Source organism: Eretmochelys imbricata, chromosome 3, assembly GCF_965152235.1.
Source record: "Eretmochelys imbricata isolate rEreImb1 chromosome 3, rEreImb1.hap1, whole genome shotgun sequence".
In the NCBI taxonomy this organism is placed as follows: Eukaryota; Metazoa; Chordata; order Testudines; family Cheloniidae; genus Eretmochelys; species Eretmochelys imbricata.
In genome coordinates this window covers 157,521,671-157,539,208 of record NC_135574.1, presented here as the reverse complement: position 1 = coordinate 157,539,208, position 17,538 = coordinate 157,521,671, and the positions used below count along the sequence as shown (strand labels likewise).

The 17,538-nt window shown below is 43.1% G+C and overlaps 1 protein-coding gene across 1 annotated transcript in view; it reads right to left on the bottom strand.

Annotated features, from left to right (window-relative positions):
- Positions 1-17,538, bottom strand: part of PARP1 (poly(ADP-ribose) polymerase 1) — a 53,429-nt gene that overhangs the window by 17,580 nt on the left and 18,311 nt on the right. The window contains exons 5-12 of the mRNA XM_077813671.1: positions 12,638-12,734; positions 10,429-10,545; positions 9,304-9,480; positions 8,135-8,276; positions 6,571-6,711; positions 5,476-5,718; positions 4,016-4,084; positions 2,630-2,762 (exon numbers count right to left, since the gene is read on the bottom strand). Coding sequence (XP_077669797.1) covers positions 2,630-2,762; positions 4,016-4,084; positions 5,476-5,718; positions 6,571-6,711; positions 8,135-8,276; positions 9,304-9,480; positions 10,429-10,545; positions 12,638-12,734 — 1,119 coding nt within the window. The remainder of the gene's footprint in view (positions 1-2,629; positions 2,763-4,015; positions 4,085-5,475; positions 5,719-6,570; positions 6,712-8,134; positions 8,277-9,303; positions 9,481-10,428; positions 10,546-12,637; positions 12,735-17,538) is intronic.

Below are 17,538 nucleotides of genomic sequence, written 5' to 3'. Positions count from 1 at the left end.
GCAGAGAGCCAGGCAACCCTTTGCAATCTCAGGAGACGCCAACAAAGGTGCCACCTGGTGTCCATTGTGGCTGAGATGCTGGCACTTGGGCCCTACCAAATTCACAGACCATTTTGGTCAATTTCAGGGCCGTGGGATTTTAAAAATAGTCTATTTCATGGTTTCAGATGTTCACATCTGAAATTTCATGGTGTTGTAACCGTGGGGGATCCTGACTCAAAAGGGGGTTGGTAAAGCTGTTGTAGGGGGTTCGCGGGATTGCCACCCTCACTTCTGCGCTGCCTTCAGATCTGGGCACTAAAGACAGCACAGCAGTGGGGTTTCCTGAAGCTGAGGGAGGTACCTGGAGGTAGGTCTGATCTCTCCTGGAGTGCGGCCGTACAGGGGAAGAAGTCGTCCCGTCTCTCTCCAGCCCTGCTGGGACTAGCCACCAGAGCCTGGTGCACAGTAGGAGACCCCAGTTGGGGCACCTCCAGCCCTGCCCCTCTCCTACAATAACTAGATTTAATGGGGGAGATCTGATTTCACAGTCTGTGATGTGTTTTTCATGGTGGTGAATTTGGTAGGGCCCTACCTATGGGACCTGGATTAAAACTGACCTTGTTTCATCATTGTCGCCCAACAACAGCAACCAAACGGTAGAACATATTTTGCTCACTACCAACGTGAACCTCTCATCTCTAGTCTGCCAGTTCAGCTCTATAGTCCGTCACTAGTCACCTGTGCCATCCAGTCCTCCCACCTACACACCCAGAAAACCTTTAACATTGATACACTAGTCTGATTGCTTTGCCTGTGTGCTGTATCTCTTTCTCCCCACCCTTTATTCATCTATCATTTTACATTACATGTCTTAGGGAAAGGGATCAGCCTCTATCTTGCAATCAACTAACATGTCTGGGCTCTACTGCGGGCTAAAGAAGACAATACTGCAGAGTAAGATTAATTAGGATTTCAGTGCTTTTTTGTTATCAATGCCCAACTTTACATCACACTCAAAAACATAGAGGCATGGCTACAAATGTCAGATTTCACCACTAATCATTAAGTGTTTGCCATAAGCAGCAGCACTGTAAGATGGTTCAACTTCCATTTGAGAGAGTCAGAGTTGTGCCTGCTTACACCAAGGCTGAACTGGCCTATAGTGGAGCCAGATGAGACAGTTATTCAAAGAGATTCTGATGGCTCTTGGGGTTCAGGGGGAGAGAGAGAAGGGAGAGAGAGAATCAACTCTCGTGACTGCACAGACAAAGGATCCAAAGTGTCTGACACATAAAAGGAGAGAAACAAGGAATTCAATAGTCAAAGTAGCAATCCAGAATGAAGCGAGCAAGTGGAAAGCCCAAAATTCCCATTTGTGTGGTTGCCCAATGTCATATTTTATGGAGCTACAACTCCACTGCCTATATCCAGTCACTGCTATGGCTAATTTTTGCTTTGTGTAATGTGGAAACTGAACAGAATAACGCAAATTTCAGCTTACTGTGGTCAGACATTTTCAAAACAGCCGCTAGGAAATCCTTGTTAAGCATGCACAACTTTAAACTATTCACTAACTAGGCAAGACTCCAAATCCTGGTCTAAATTTAAAGAAAGAGAAACTGTCAAAATACAATCATTTACAAGTCCAGCTGTGGTACTGGCACCATCTTAAAAGAGTTTTTGCATGATTTGTAGACATACGGTTAATCAATTTTTCTGATTTGTCAGCACTGAGTACCAGCCCTGAAATTTCATCCCATACCAATCAGAAATCCAGATATCGGAACTGGTAACAAGAGTCCAATTTAAAGTATAAGTCATCCACAGCTGAAATAGGCAGCTTATCTGCAGCCCTATTGTGCATTCTCTCTCCTCCTAGAGAATCAATTTTCCCCAAGGCCCTCTTGACGGCACCTTCTTCAATAGTATAGCATGTGCACAATTCTGATGTATGCTTGGCCGAGACAGGGCATGATGCTTCCTGGCCCATTTCAATACATCTTGCCAAACCTCAGGGTACTGATTTCTACATGCTTACACAGATGTGGAGAAGCCTGAAACTGAGCTGGCCTCCAGAGGCTTCAGAGTCATCTCGCACCAAACAGGAGTTAGAGGGGAAAAAATGCAACCTGCACGTCTCTTCATAAACAATGTCCCAAAATAAAATGGGCACACTTGTGCCAAATCCTGCCTTGCTGCTCTTGAATGCTGAGACACCGGTCCCAGGACATTATAGTTTGGGTGTACATCATTTAATTAACCCTAATTCTTTATCTAAAAAACCCCAACTGCTCAATCTGGGATGTTTTCACTGTCAGTGGAACTGAGCACAAACCAGACTTGCTCAGGTGCTTATCAATTCCTAATTTCCATTTCACCCTGTAGGTTTACTTTTTTTCCATCTCACTTTATTCGGCAAAAATGAAACTGCATTGGTCAGTTTCACTTCCATGTTCTCATGCACTTACGCGATGTTGATGTAGTTGGGTTTCCAGAACTAAAAAGGAACCTTTCCATACAGAACAAAACAAACATCACAGAAATTTTTAAAAGAAGTCATGAAGACATTTCTATTTATATTTGGCAGTTGTAAAAAAAAAAAATTTACTGTAAAAACCCCCACATTTCCATGGGAAATTAAACCCACCTGATCTCTCTGTCATCCTCCAGTAGCTGCAGTTTGTAATAGGAATTGGTTCCTCTGACAATATCTACCAAGCCGAGCGTGGCACTGAATATTTTACCACTCTTTTCAAAGACATGAGCAGAGTCCTCCAAACCTACGAAGAAAGGTAGTGAATTAGAGCCAGGGTGGGGTAGTCATTTTGTATCTCCTTTCCTTATTCAGACTAATTTTGTGTATGCAGACTTAACCAAGAAATATTAAGACACACAGGCACAAAACTGGGTGACTGGGCAACAAAATGACAGATTAAATTCAGTGTTGATAAGTTCAAAGTAATGCACATTGGAAAACATAATCCAAACTATACATATAAAATGATAGGATCTAAAGAAAGAGATCTTGGAGTCACTGTGGATAGTTCACTGAACACATCCACTCAATGTGCAGCGGCAGTCAGAAAAGCAAACAGAAGGCTGTGAATCATTAAGGATAGATAATAAGACAGAAAATATCATATTGCCTCTCTATAAATCCATGGTACACCCACATCTTGAATACTGTGTGCAGATGTGGTCGCCCCATCTCAAAAAAGATATATTGGAATTGGAAAAGGTTCAGAAAAAGGGCAACAAAAATTATTAGAGGTATGGAACGGCTTCCATATGAGGAAAGATTAATAAGACTGGGACTTTTCAGCTTGGAAAAGAGACGACTAATGGGGGATATGATAGAGGTCTATAAAATCATGGACTGTCATGGAGAAAGTAAATAAGGAAGTGTTATTTACTCCTTCTCAGAACATAAGAACTAGGGGTCACCAAATGAAATTAATAGGCAGCAGGTTTAACACAAACAAAAGGAAGTATTTTTTCACACAACACACAGTCAACCTGTGGAACTCCTTGCCAGAGGATGTTGTGAAGGCCAAGACTATAACAGGGTTCAAAAAAGAACCCTGTTCTGTTCATTCCCTCTGGGACATCTGGAACTGGTCACTGTCAGAAGACAGGATACTGGTCCTTTGGTCTGATCCATTATGGCCGTTCTTATGCATGCAGACAATGGAAAAGCCATTGTTATTTCTATGCATATCCAGGATGAGCACCAGCATTAAATATTTCACCAAGCAAATGTTTCTTCTATGGGGTAGGCAGCGCGAAAGGTGCTGAGAATCCACAACTCCTAGGTACCTCACTGGGAACCAAAGAGCACTCAAATCTCAGGTGTGGGCCATCATAGTTCTTTTGCAGAGGAGAACTTAAAACATAGAATTTGGTCCGCTGATTGGATCAGTAGCTTCCCCGGCTAGGGCTGGTATTGATGGGGACTGCAATGTGAACGCATGGTTTCAAACGGATCAAACTCTGGCTAGGATGGTTGGAGGCACAGCTGGTTTTCAGCACTCACCTGAATCAGGATCCACTGCTGCTCCTCCTTTAACTGTTAACTTCATTTTCTTTTCAGACTTGCTGGTTCCTGAAGAAAGAGATGGGAAGACTTACATTTTTAATCTGATAAAGCAGGATTGTCTGAAGAACTCTCCTTGAATCAATGCTCAAGTTCTTTAAAAGCAGTAGAGTAGTTTTCATCCTGTCTGGATTCACACCGACAGGTTCCACCTCTATAAAGCACACTGCTCTTCTAAAGCAATGTTAGAAAGTCACTGCACTTTGACTTCCAGCTACACTGCACTTTACGTGATCTAACCTGGGAACTGGCCATCCTGTCTTCTCCCCTGCCCCCACCAAACAGGTGGAATGTGTTAGTTATCCTGCTAGAATTTTGGTGAGAGTTGCCTCCATTAATTAAAACCCGGACAATTGTTTATGAACGATACATTCAGATTCTGCTGCTGTGGGCCAGGCTGTTAATGCAACATACAACATGTGGTGAAAATTTAAGTTTGGGGGTCATGAACTCTGTTCCTCACCTCTGAGCAATCAAAGGTTGGAAGGATCCATGGAGACAGCACATTCACACACCAGAGAAATGGATGGAAGAGGAAGGTATTGTGTAGCACTGGCTGTCTCTAGACAGAGACATTATACAGGCCTCCTTAACAGTCTCAAATGTGCCCCATGAACTCAGCATCACAAGGTAGTGGTCTCTCTACAACTTTTGCACATTAGCTAGAATGATGATAAATTCACAAGGCTGCACTCAGTGCAATTGTTTCTGAAGTTTAATTTATATACATTGAACTTACCTACTCATCTTGGACCCTATATAAAAGCCTATGTTTGTACCTGAGCTTGCCTATTGCTCAGATGGGGACTGTCACCAGTATTAACAGATTTATTTTGTTGAAAGAGTCACTATATTTTGGAAAAAGAAAAGGAGTACTTGTGGGTGTCTGGTAGAGCATGGGACTGAGAACCCAGGAATCTTGGGTTCTGCCACTCAATATATGACCCAGAGTAAGTCACAGAGCATAGGGGTGTGTGGATTTATACCAGCAGAGTATCTCAGGTATAAGGATAGAGAAGCAGAGTTATGTCATTGGCTCCCCCAGTGTTATTTCAAACTAAGGAATACCAGAGGCCGTCTCTCTCTCTCCCAGGCAAGAGTGAGCTAGAAGAGGGAGAGGTAGTATGGCAGGGAGAAACTCTACGAACAGCCTGTTCGGGAGGGAGTTTGGACATTGAGGCTGGTCTGGCCTTGGGGCTTTGTTACTCAAAGAAAGAATAAGGGCCCAATTTTGGGAAAGGGACGAGTTTGGACTATAGCCAGGGTACCTATGCTGTGTGAGGAGCCCACCCATTCCCCTCAGACCCTCACACAAGAGGCACGCTATGGAAGGGTAAAGCAATGCTTAAACACACGGTAACAAACGCTCCTGTGGAGACAAGAGTCATTGTGTTTTTCACCTTGCTCTTCCTTGACCTTCCCAGCACTCTTCACGTTTGGGAGCCCGCTGGACTTTCCTCCCAGGGACGTCTCCGTGTGCTCCTGCTTCACCTCTGCACCCCAAGGCGAGAGCGCGTGCAGCGACAGGAGCTCCTGGAAGCCCTTGCTGGAGGATTTCACATCCTGCAGAAACTGCTCTGAGACCACTCGGACTTTGGCCTCCTTCACTTCTTCCATCTTCTTGGTCATTTTCTCAATTTCCTCTGCAAGGAGGGGGATAAGAGTCAGGGAAACCGTAATCCAAGTTTCCTGGAGCAAACGTTACAGCGACAAAGACAGCACGGAGCCCTTCTGAGACGCTCGGATTCTAGCCCTGCTGTGCTGGTCCAGGCTTTGTAATGTTTTAAAGAGGTGCTTTGCATGTGCCACACCTGCCCCAAACAAAATCCCCAACAGCGTCGTCTAGGCTAAAACAAAGTTACCTGTTGCACAGTGACTTTCTGGATTTCAAACCCTGCCTCACCTCCCAGCTGGGCCAGGGGCTTGGTGGGAGCTGCTCCGATGAGGCCTGTGGTAGCATCCTACAGGCCAACCGTCTATCAGGGACATTTCTCCCCTACACCATAAGGGCCTGATATTGCACCTTTGAAGTCAACAGTTTTCCTATTACTTCAGTGGGAGCAGGACCTAACACTGAAATAGTCACAACGAGGCCGTGAATGAATGCTATTAAATAGTTACGCCCCACCCCAAATTTGACATGTAGATACCTACATCAATCTCAGCTACCAGTTACATAAAAGAAGCCACTTCACAATTAAAACACAGTCTAGTCCTTTCAAATCCAAAACAGAAATATAGCTATTCCTGACATCAGTTCTATTGCAGAGTCAGGAAAATACTAGGAGACCACTCAGAACTAAGAGCGCTATAGAAAGTCATGCTTACAAAGTATACTTTTATTCACTTTTCCAAGAATATGAAAAAAACCCATTATCCAAACATGGCTCAACAGAATGTCAGCTCCAGCCTTTACACAGGAATTTAACTATGGCCTCTATAATCTCCTAACTCCCAAGTCCTAAGGTTGCTGTTGATATAGCACTGTTCCTCACTTTGTGTGCTGATGCACAGGGTAGCCTTGTTTGCTGTCCCTGTCACCTTTCCGCCCAGGTCCTCAATTATAGCCTTCACTTCTTCCTTGTTCCTGGATAATTTTCCAAGGGTCAAAATCTTCATGCTGGATAATGGCTTATCTAGTTGTTCAGAAATAAAAACATCATGTAAGTAAAGAGCACTGAGCACCAAACCCACAGATCCTGAATCTGATACTCTGAGCAACGGTCAGTACAGAGCACCTACAAGCCAGCATAACGCAATGTACATTGTAGTAAGCTTCCTGGGAAGCGGGGCGGAGAAATGAAAAGGGTTTTACCCTGGCACTCGCACCTTCCCAGCAGACACTGCTTGCATACTGTTGGCTATGAAGTGCTAACGTAGCTGTACAGTGAAGGGAGGACCCAAGAGAAACCAAAAGGTAACATTTAAGCCACAAAGGGCACCTCCTCCATTGAAAAGCTGCTTTGGGGGAATTGGAGAGGGAGGATGTCTCGACGAGACCAGAGTGTGAAGCAGATATGATACTGAGCTGTCTTGGCTCTGTAACCACTCGGGATCGAAGTGGTAACACAGCTGGAGCACTATCATGTTATAGATCAAACACACCTGTAATAGATTTTGCAGTCTAGACAGCCACAAACACTGAAACATATCACAGGAACACTGAAGACTGTTACAAGTGCTGAGGGCTGAATAAATCAAAGTAGCTCCTCCTGATAAGTAAATGGGTAATGTTGGAGGAGTCTGGGATCAAGAGGGTAGAGGTAATAACCGTTAAGTGAGAGAAGCCAATGACTGGTAAGCCAAATGCAAATAAGTGATTTCAAATAAGCTACTGCCCTAACAGTTTAATTCTGGATGTGGAACATGTGATTCAAAGGTCTATGGATGCTCCTTACAAAATCAAGCAAGAAGCCACCCAATTAAATGTTTCATTTGAACCCTAGTCACACTGCCCAAGGAGTTGTATGAGCTCTCCACAAACACAGTTATAAACGTGGCAGGGAAAGGGGATCCCAAGGGGCAGTTCAACCTTTAAAATTCCTAGGTGACTTGTTAAAGCATAACCTGGATCTCAAATGCATTTGTCCACAGACTGAAGCTGGGATCTATCCACATCAGGGGTGAGGAACAGAAGAGGCTGCCTCTGCTTCTCACCATGGCGATTCAGCCTGATGTTGGAGCAGAAGGAGGAGTACAATATACTGCAGTGCACTTCAGGGACACCATGTGATTAGCCATCCACGTTCCCCTTCCTGAAGTGCAGTACAGCAGACAAGTGACTGAGTGGAGCAACAGGAAGGAGCTTTGTGGAGTGAGCTCGGTGAGCAGGTCGCACACTGAAGCCATGGCTTCTCAAAAGACCAATCAATGCCTCCTTGCCAGTAGAGTGTCAGGAGAAATCCCATAGGCAGCACTGATACCTGCCATTCCCCTCCCCATTGCCACACTAGGGAAAGCATAAAATAAATGTTATTTGTCTCCAGCAACTGGATAGACACGTATTCCCATTCAAACCAGTCTCTCCTGGCTCTGAACACCGCCTAGCGAGTCATGTACCTGCTGGCACAGACGCCTTCTCTGTCAAAGGAGCAGAAGCTGTTGCTGGAAGCACTGCATTCACAGCCACAGTCTCTGGAGGGAATGCTCTGTCTTGCTTTTTACACTTAAATTTCTTCAGGTAGGAGATTTCCCGGAACTCCTGGGGGGCAGCATTATAAGAAGACTTTAAAACCTACTAATACTGTTACAGAGTTAAAAGACTAAATTCAGTATTGGTCAGATCTTGGCATTTACTACTGAAAGATTCTTACATGGATCTCAACGTGGTTCACAATCAATTCATTATATAAGCCACACAACCTCCCATGCAAAGTTGGTAATTATCCCATTTTACTGGTTGAGAAACTAAGGCACAGAAAGGTGAAGTGACTTGCTCAAGGTCAAAACAGCAATTTAGTGACAGTCAGAAATAGAATCAGGAGTCCTAGCACTTCCCCATCCCCTTCCCTAACTATTAGAGAACTCTGCTTCCTGTTACACAAGAACCTAATTCCCCAGACACATTTGCTCTTTCTCCTCAGTGTAGTGTTTAAAACAAAGTGGAGGAAAAACCTTGGTTTTTTCAGTTGATATTTCACCAACATTTCTGCTGCAGGAGTTGCAATTTTTTTTTTTTTAAACGCCCTCGTTAAAAAGTCATTAAAAGTCATGAACACTGTCTCTGAAAATGCTTTTCCCAATTCAGAGGGAAATCAGAGGAAACTGCATAGCCGTTTATTTTAAGACGATAATTGCTTATAGTGTTCTGGCATTCAGACATTAGCATCTGAAATTCTGAGAGCACAGAATTAGAATCACTTGTCTCAGTTAGAAAGGAAAAATTAAAACAGCAAAATGAGCCAGTTATTAGGAATTACACTAAAAATCACAGACCCAAACCACAAGTCATTCTTGCAGCAGCGGAACAAATTGGAGAGGCCCAAAGTTCTGGAATGGAAGAAATGACATCTCTCCATCCCACTGCTACTGTAAAACAATCTCCCCTGTGCATTAGCTATGAGCAGCTCCTCCCATTCTCAGAGGCAGAGGTGCACAGAAGCTGCAGTATGCCCTGCCCACTAATATCAAGTTGTGGGCATTAATATTTATTCTTCCCTTCCACGAGCAATAGAGTAATTTAAGAACTAACAGCCTGAGTTTCAGATAGTTAAGTTTGCTGTGTCTACCTTTGGGATTATCCATTCCTTCCTGTTGGGGGTCTGTGTTTTGGCAACACATTTCGTCCAGGCAGTGATGTCCCCTGAGCAGTAGTATGCATCACTCTTGAACACAAACTGCCCCTTGCACTCCTCACAGGGAAGCAGAGCTCCGAATGCCATCCCATCTGCTACTCGGTCCAAGAGCTAAAGCAACAGAGATGCAAACAAATCATGCCAGGGTAACAGTGGAAGCACACACAGCAAGCACATCGTATACTGTGTCAGAGAATCCAGCAAACTCACACACATCTGAATATCTTGGCCTGAAGACAAACAGTGTTACTTGTTGAATCTATAACTAGCTTATAAATAAAAACACATTCCTCAAAACTATTTGTGGCACAAAGCCTTGACCACACGTCACTAAGTTTGCCTGTCCACACACAGGCACCCACTTGTGCCTTTGGACTGTCGTCTCCTCAGGACAAGGCTTCTGCTCTGTGTCTGCGACAGCATGTTTATTGTAAAGTGCTAAGTACGCTTTCACTGGAATAAGTTAAAAATGTTGCTGGAGGATGGGTGTTACATTTGGTTACACAGTGCATAGTCCATAATAATCCAATCTTCCTCCCTGGAAAATGGTCCTTGACCATTTTAATCCTAGAGACCTACTGTAGCCATCCTACCCCATCCCATCCCTGGTCGTCCCCCCCCCCCCAGCCCCCTCTATCCCCCCCAACACCCTTGAGGCTTTAGCACTGCTTTAGGAAATGTAAATACTCCAAGTCAGAGATGGCTCACACCTTCCATCGCAGATTGCAAAAGCCACTTCCTATCCCATTCACAACACTGTGGCAACTACAGTAATTACTTATGTGAATAAGTAACATTAGGAAAGAGTTAAATGTAGTTTTAGCTTCTTTTAGTGTAATTAAGCTGCTGGGAAGAAAGAATAGATCTGATGCCAGAAAGGCATGGAGCAGTTTGCAAACCTCTGCCAAGTGTTCAATCCAACTGATTTTTCTGTTCTTGAGATTTTACAATAGGCTTTCGCTTCAGACCTTTGGCTGTCATTAGCAACATCGCTTTGAATGAACCTCACGGATTCAGACAGACAGTCACTTTCATAAAAGAAATAAAACCCCAACTCACAGCAGATTCCCCCGAAGGCACTTCCTGTTTGTTGGCTATCAGCAGCTCTTTCAGGTCATTAGTGGAACAGACTTTTCTCAGCTCATCTTTGATGCTCCAAATCAACTCTGTCTGCTCCTGTTGAGGAAAACCTGGTAGCTTGGATATTTGCAATCACTGTCCAAGAAGAGCAATCCTGAAGTAGCAGGCTACTGTCAGGCTTCCAACAAACCAGAAAGAGGCAACTAAAAGGAACACTTGCAAACAGCCCAATGAGGTTACAAGTTCTCAGGTTTCAGTGTGACTGATGAGATTGTGTGCTGCAACTGTGTTTTTCCAGCTGTGAGGCTGCAAGTGAAAGTCAGCACCAGAGAGACAAGATGCATTTTCTCCCTCCGCTGTGCTTTTCTCTCCCCTAGTGTGTGTTTGTCTTGTTTTGTCTTCTAGGAAATGGCATCAGACTTTAACAACAACTGCTCCAGCCCATCTCAACTAACTTCTCTTTTCCTCGGAAGGACAGTTATTACCATCTTTAATACCATCTAAGAGATTCTCAAACTGGGGACTTGGGGGAGTCCTTTTAAAAATCCAGCTGGAGGGAAAGGGAACAATAAATGTTCAAATGAAAATCTTACTTAATATTTTACATTTCAAATGCTTTAACTGTTTTTCCTTCTTTTCTGTATCTTTAATAAAAGGTCAAAAATATGTTTATGAGGTTTGTAGCAGTACTCAGCAAGCGGAGGTCTCTGCAAACCAAATCCTGAACCTTGTTTAACTCTGTTTAATGTTGCACAGTGATGGGGTCATGTTAAACACCACTGACTCTTTAGGCCCACATATTCCATCTAAATTAATACAACAGGTCACATGATAGAAGTAGAGCCCACAAATCTTGACTCGTACTGCCAGTTTTAAGCTACGAGGCCACATATACACACTCCCCTATAAAAAGGAACTATAAAGGTCAGACATCCAGCAAAAAGGGAAAAATCTAGAAACTCTTCTTTTGGGACTTTCCACTAAGAGGGAGAAAAGGGAAGGATAATGACAGAATGTTGGACACTAAAATATCACTTGAGACATTTCTAATAATGCACATGTATTTGTCATGTGTGTGTTTAGGTGTGGTTTTCTCTGTACCATGGTGATAATGGGTAGCAGATATGCACGTTAAACAGTGTAATTTCTAGTTTCAGTAGAAAAGACAAATGAGTTCATCATACTAAGAAAAAAAACAAAAACAAAAAACCATGATGAATTTAAGAGTTTAACCCCAAACCAACCCTGATTCTCAGAATGATAAATTCTAGCAGTTGAAACCTTCTGGATCTGTAGATTGTGAACATTGTGCTCTGTTAAGGATGTAACAAGTTAAAATCACAAAATAAAGCAGCAGAAAACTAAAAGGCCTTTCTGCTCTATGTAAGCTGTGTGATAGCCATACTATTAGGACTTCAATTTCAGGAAAAGCTGCAGGTAATTTTTTCTTGAAAGATATCTATGCCAAACGTTTAATGTCTATAAAATTCTTGAAACCAAATCAGAAAGTCTTTCCACTGTCTTTCCTAAACCAAATACACAAAGCTAGGATTTATCAAAGTTTATACTGAAGAACTGGACAGATGAGTCACAAAAGGGTGCAACTGAGCAAGTGATATTATTTCTCATTGACCTAGTTCCACACCTTGTCTCTGTTCAACTTCTCACATTTTATATGCTCCAAGATCTTAGGCAACAACATTCAGTTTTAATAGCATCCCTGGAGCCAGAAAGTGGCATAGAAAGGACTAAAACAAGTTATCTGAAAGATGAGACTTTCACCTCTAGGTCACCCGTTCAAATCCAGCCACCAACAGCGAGGACTTAAAGCGCTACCATCCAATACCTTTTTGGTGACCTGTTTGGAATGATGTGCTCTCTTATCAGGGGCAAAAAAGGCTCCACAGCACAAGTGTCTTAACTTCTCTTAGGGGCCAAGGTCTGAACGGGCTTGCATTGTGAACTAGCGTCTCACCACTTTACAGATGAAGCATACTAACAGGGCAGCATGTGGGACGCTTGCATTGCCGCAGTTCACACTGTACTTGTGTGAATAAATAAGACTCTAGATCCTGTAGCTGTGAATAAATAGGACTCTATGTGCCATGGCTGTCAACCCAGCACCCTTCAACAGCACTACATTTTGGAAAGAAAGTTTAAAAAGTTTGGGATAGCTCAAACAACAAACCTTTAACAGCTTCTCCTGCTTGGATTCTCTGTCTTTTTCTTTTTTCTGTTTCTTTTTTGAGGTCACATTTCCATCCACTTCATCTCCTTTTCTCTTTCTAACGGAGAAACACACAGAAGGGAAGTTATTCAAGTGTTTGGCAGCAACTCTGATTACAGTGGATTGAAACTGAACACTTCATACAGACTAACCTTTTGATTTGTGCAACCCTAGTTCATTTTTAAAATTTCCTTCCTGCTAGATCTTAAATATGCAATATAAATGCATTATCTGCTCAAAAATTCTTGACTCCATAATGGAAAATCATGACCAGACTATGCCTGCTTAAAACAGTTTTCCACTGGAGACCTGTACAGACTGGCAAAAGTATATATAAAAAAATTAATTGCATCACCCAAGAGCCTCAGGAGATATTAATCTGGGGCTGTATTAACTATTTGAAACATCTTAACTTAAAAAATAAAAAGTCAGTAGGAATCAATACATTTTCTCAGATCAATGTAATAGCTGGCACAGATACAAGTCCTTACAGTAGGGACATCAGTGGAGAATGTATCAGTAATACCTGGCTTTTCATTTTAGACTTTGCTTGAATTTGAAGTGTCAAGGGTGGCAAACACAATGACCTTGGTAGGCCAGTTTTCTTTCAAGGGCCTTGATTAAAACTCATGTAATATCAGACAGGAGAAAAGTTTATATCAGCCCCCTGGTTTTAAATTGACACTATTCTCACAGTGTTAGGACACAATTCTGCACAAACAGTTTAACTGAAGTTGGCTGGAGCTGCACTGGCTGTTGGGAATTCTAGTATAAAACGTTGGCTCAGAAAGCCAATAAAAGGGGGGACTTGAAAAAGGACAAGAGGCCCCACAGAAGACAATTTACAAATTTCCAGATCATTTTCTTGGCCATGGTGGGCTTGACATATGTTCCAAAATTCAGAGTGTTTTCGCTCTTTTGGGGAGAAAGGGGGAATTTCACACAGCTCAAGGGAGAGGGACTCACACTAACCCAGAGCTCAAGATAGGATGCATATACACAGTACTTTTGACCTCTGGTTAATTCTTCCGGGTTCCCTACTATTCAAGGCCATGTTTGTTGTATTTTTAAGAACAAAATGACATATCTGTGTTTCTACCACCACCTTAGATTGTGAAAATAACATTCCCTATGAAACTACTTATCACCATTTTACATGGTTTACCCTTTTTGCACTTCTGTCAGCTTTGACAATGGAAATAAACTAGCCCAATCTTGAAGTGTTTGGGGGCTAAATAGTGCAGGGAAACGTTTATATTAAAGGATCCATTTTCATGAAAATTCAAAGATTTGTAGAAATATTTCCATTGCATTTAGACTTTATAAAACCTGCCAAGGGTCTAGAGTTTAGCCAAACCTTGGTTTCACTTACTATGACTCAGCAGCCGCCCCTTAAAAAGTATTTGTTACTAATTAGGAATCACACTTGTGGGGGAAATGGCTAATCCCCAGAGCCCTCAACACCATCTCCCAAATTAGCATGTGAAAGCATTCACTTCCTCTCAATCTCTCTCCAACTGAGTTGCACGTTCAGAGAAGTGAGGCCATTAGTCTGACTAGGGTTTGATGGCCTCATAAGATGGCTACACAGTAAAATGCCTGCACACTAACCATCACCTCCAGCTGGGAGGCCCAGAATGAGGCAGAAAAGCTGCACCACATTCTGGAGATCACTTTTTTCACAAAAGAAGCCACATGTTCCTTCCAACACCCCTGCAACTCACTCACCTGGGCAGCTGAATATCAAGAAAAGCACAAGCTAAGAGAGTCTGGCCTTCAACTGCCACCAGAGTGAATGACAGGTTTCAGAGGGGTAACCGTCAACTTCAGCCCCCAACTAAAACCTCTCCAGCACATCATCGAGGATCTACAACCTATCCTGAAAGACTATCCCTCACTCTCACAGATCTTGGGAGACAGGCCAGTCCTTGCTTACAGACAGCCCCCCAACCTGAAGCAAATACTCATCAGCAACCACACAACAAAAACACTAACCCAGGAACCTATCCTTGCAACAAAGCCCGCTGCCAACTCTGTCCACATATCTATTCAAGGGACACCATCACAGGAACTAATCACATCAGCCACACTATCAGAGGCTCGTTCACCTGCACATCTACCAATGTGATATATGCCATCATGTGCCAGCAATGCCCCTCTGCCGTGTACATTGGCCAAACCAGACAATCTCTACGCAAAAGGATAAATGGACACAAATCAGATGTCAAGAATTATAACATTCAAAAACCAGTCAGAGAACTCTTCAAGCTCCCTGGTCATTCAATTTCAGACCTAAAAGTCGCAATTCTCCAACAAACAAAATTCAAAAACAGACCCAACGAGAAACTGCAGAATTGGAATTAATTTGCGAACTGGACACCATTAAATTAGGCTTGAATAAAGACTGGGAGTGGATGGGTCATTACACAAAGTAAAAACTATTTCCCCATGCTAATTTCTCCCCCTACTGTTACTCACACCTTCTTGTCAACTATTTGAAATGGGCCATCCTGATTATCACTACAAAAGTTTTTTTTCTCCTGCTGATAACAGCCCACCTTAATTGATTAGTCTCATTACAGCTGGTATGGCAACACCCATTTTGTCATGTTCTTTGTGTATATATATCTTCCTACGGTATTTTCCACTGCATGCATCCAATGAAGTGGGTTTTAGCCCACGAAAGCTTATGACCAAATAAATTTGTTAGTCTCTAAGGTGCCACAAGTACTCCTCGGTATTTTTGCAGAGTGAATGAGTCCATCCAGCCCCTTCACCAAGTGAGCCACGCCAGGAACCTCTCTGGTGACCTCCTACTTGGGAGTAGGTTTTATATACTAGCTACAACGATTGAAGTCTTTTGGAAGTTCTGTAAAATTGTCACCTGCACCAAACCTACCCTGTGCAAAAGGTTATCGACTTAAGCCCAGTTCAGCAAAGCACTTTGTGTTTCAGTTCATTACATTCATTGACTAGGGAAGAAGTATATGTTGAACTTTAAGGGACATGCTCAAGTGCTTTGTTGAATCAGCATGCTAGTACCTAAAATGCCTGCTTTTTGGTAAGGGGAAAGTTAAGCAGCACTCTTATGTAGTAATCAGACTTTCCCCCGAAACAGAGTCAGCACATGAATAGCCAGAAGCCTAATACACGACTGAAAGGCACTGTGCCCACACATCCCATCAGCTAATGAAGTCTTTGGATGGTTCTTCTCTCCGTATGCAGCATTGGATTACTCTCTCCTGGCAGAAGTAGTAATGTGTGTCGTAAGTTAACATCTGGGCAGCAGATACCAAAAAGCTTGCTTAAAAAGCCTGGGGCCTATGACCAACTGACATAGGCCACCACCAGAAATGTTCCACTTTCTCCTCACCTTCCTACCGGATATAAGCTATGGGGTTTATTTAAACTTTTAGAAAGCTGATAGGGGAAGAGGGCTGAGGACTGGCGTAGTGTATCCTGAGTCTTCTGATCACCACATCAGGCATCCAAGCTCAGATCTTCCTTGCGGAGAGAAGAACGTATGAAAAATACTAACAGCAGTGGAGATTCTGGTGCAAAACCAGCAGCCAGTCTGAAAAGGGAGAAAGGCAAAGACCATCACCTCAGTCTCTACTCTTCAAAGCATTAACTGATTGTTCTTGTTCCTTGCGTGAGTGGTATTCCCCTGCAGGTTAATATAACACTGTAGTTAAACCAACCCTGTATGATAGTGGTATAGAGAGAGAGCAGCCTCTCTTTCCCCAGTAAAAGCTGCCTCAAACAAACAGCAATTTCTACTCTACAAAGAAAAACGTACAGAGAATTCTAGGGCTATGGACATTTACTGTTTATTTTTAGAGCATACGCTATTTGATATTCAAATGAGGTGCAGCCCATAGACTTTTGGCAAGTTGCCAACGTAGCCCTCAGCACCACGCATCAGTGCTCCCTACAAGGTGAACCTTTCAGCACATAGCCACGACCTTTTTCTTGTGCTGTTGCAATATGGTATTGTCAGGCAAAGTGTCCAGCAAATCCATCTACCTACTTTACACCCCTAAGACTAGAAATGAAAACCCAGAGCACATACAGGAAAACTGGGTGTTGTGCCTAGATTGTACTGGGCTGGGACTCAGGAGATCTGGGTTCCAGCTCCAACACTGCCACTGAATCATTGTGTGACCATGAGCAAGTCTCAACTATGGCAGGCTAGAAAGACAGGGAACACTTGCATAAAGTTTTCCTCCCATTTTTGATACACATTTTATTTTGATGGAAGACTCCCAGCCAGCTCTTGCTATAAACTCTCTGTTACTCAGTCCCCCACCCCACAATCTATGATTGTCTCCCTTACAAGAACTGCTGCAAGACTTAGTTCCAGAATGTGTGCAATGCTCCTTGAGCTCCTCAATGGAGGGTGTGATGGAAGCACGAAGGATGCATGCAGTATTCCAGTCAGACACAACATTTGGGTCCAAACAGAGCTCTGAAAAGGGAAGCCAAAGGCATCTTTGAAGCTCATTGTTAAAATCTCATCTGGTTTAACAAAAGGTGCATCGGAGACAAAACACGTTCAGTTCATTTCTCCTGCATGAGCTAATGTGTGAGGCAAGTCTTCTGGGACATTAGCTTCTCCAGTCAATCAAGCCAGTTTTGGGCTTCAAGAGAATTTCTTCCTCTCTCTCTTTGCAAAAGGCCAGCAGCGAGGAAGCAGGGGAATTCTACACTACTCCCAATGCTTGCTAGACTCCTTTTCTACATGCACAGCTACTTTCTTGGCTGATCCTTAGCACCCGTAGCTTGACCACCTAGCATAAACAGCAGGAGAAAAGGTACTGGAGTTGAAAGACTAGCAGGCACACTAGCTGGATGTGGCACCT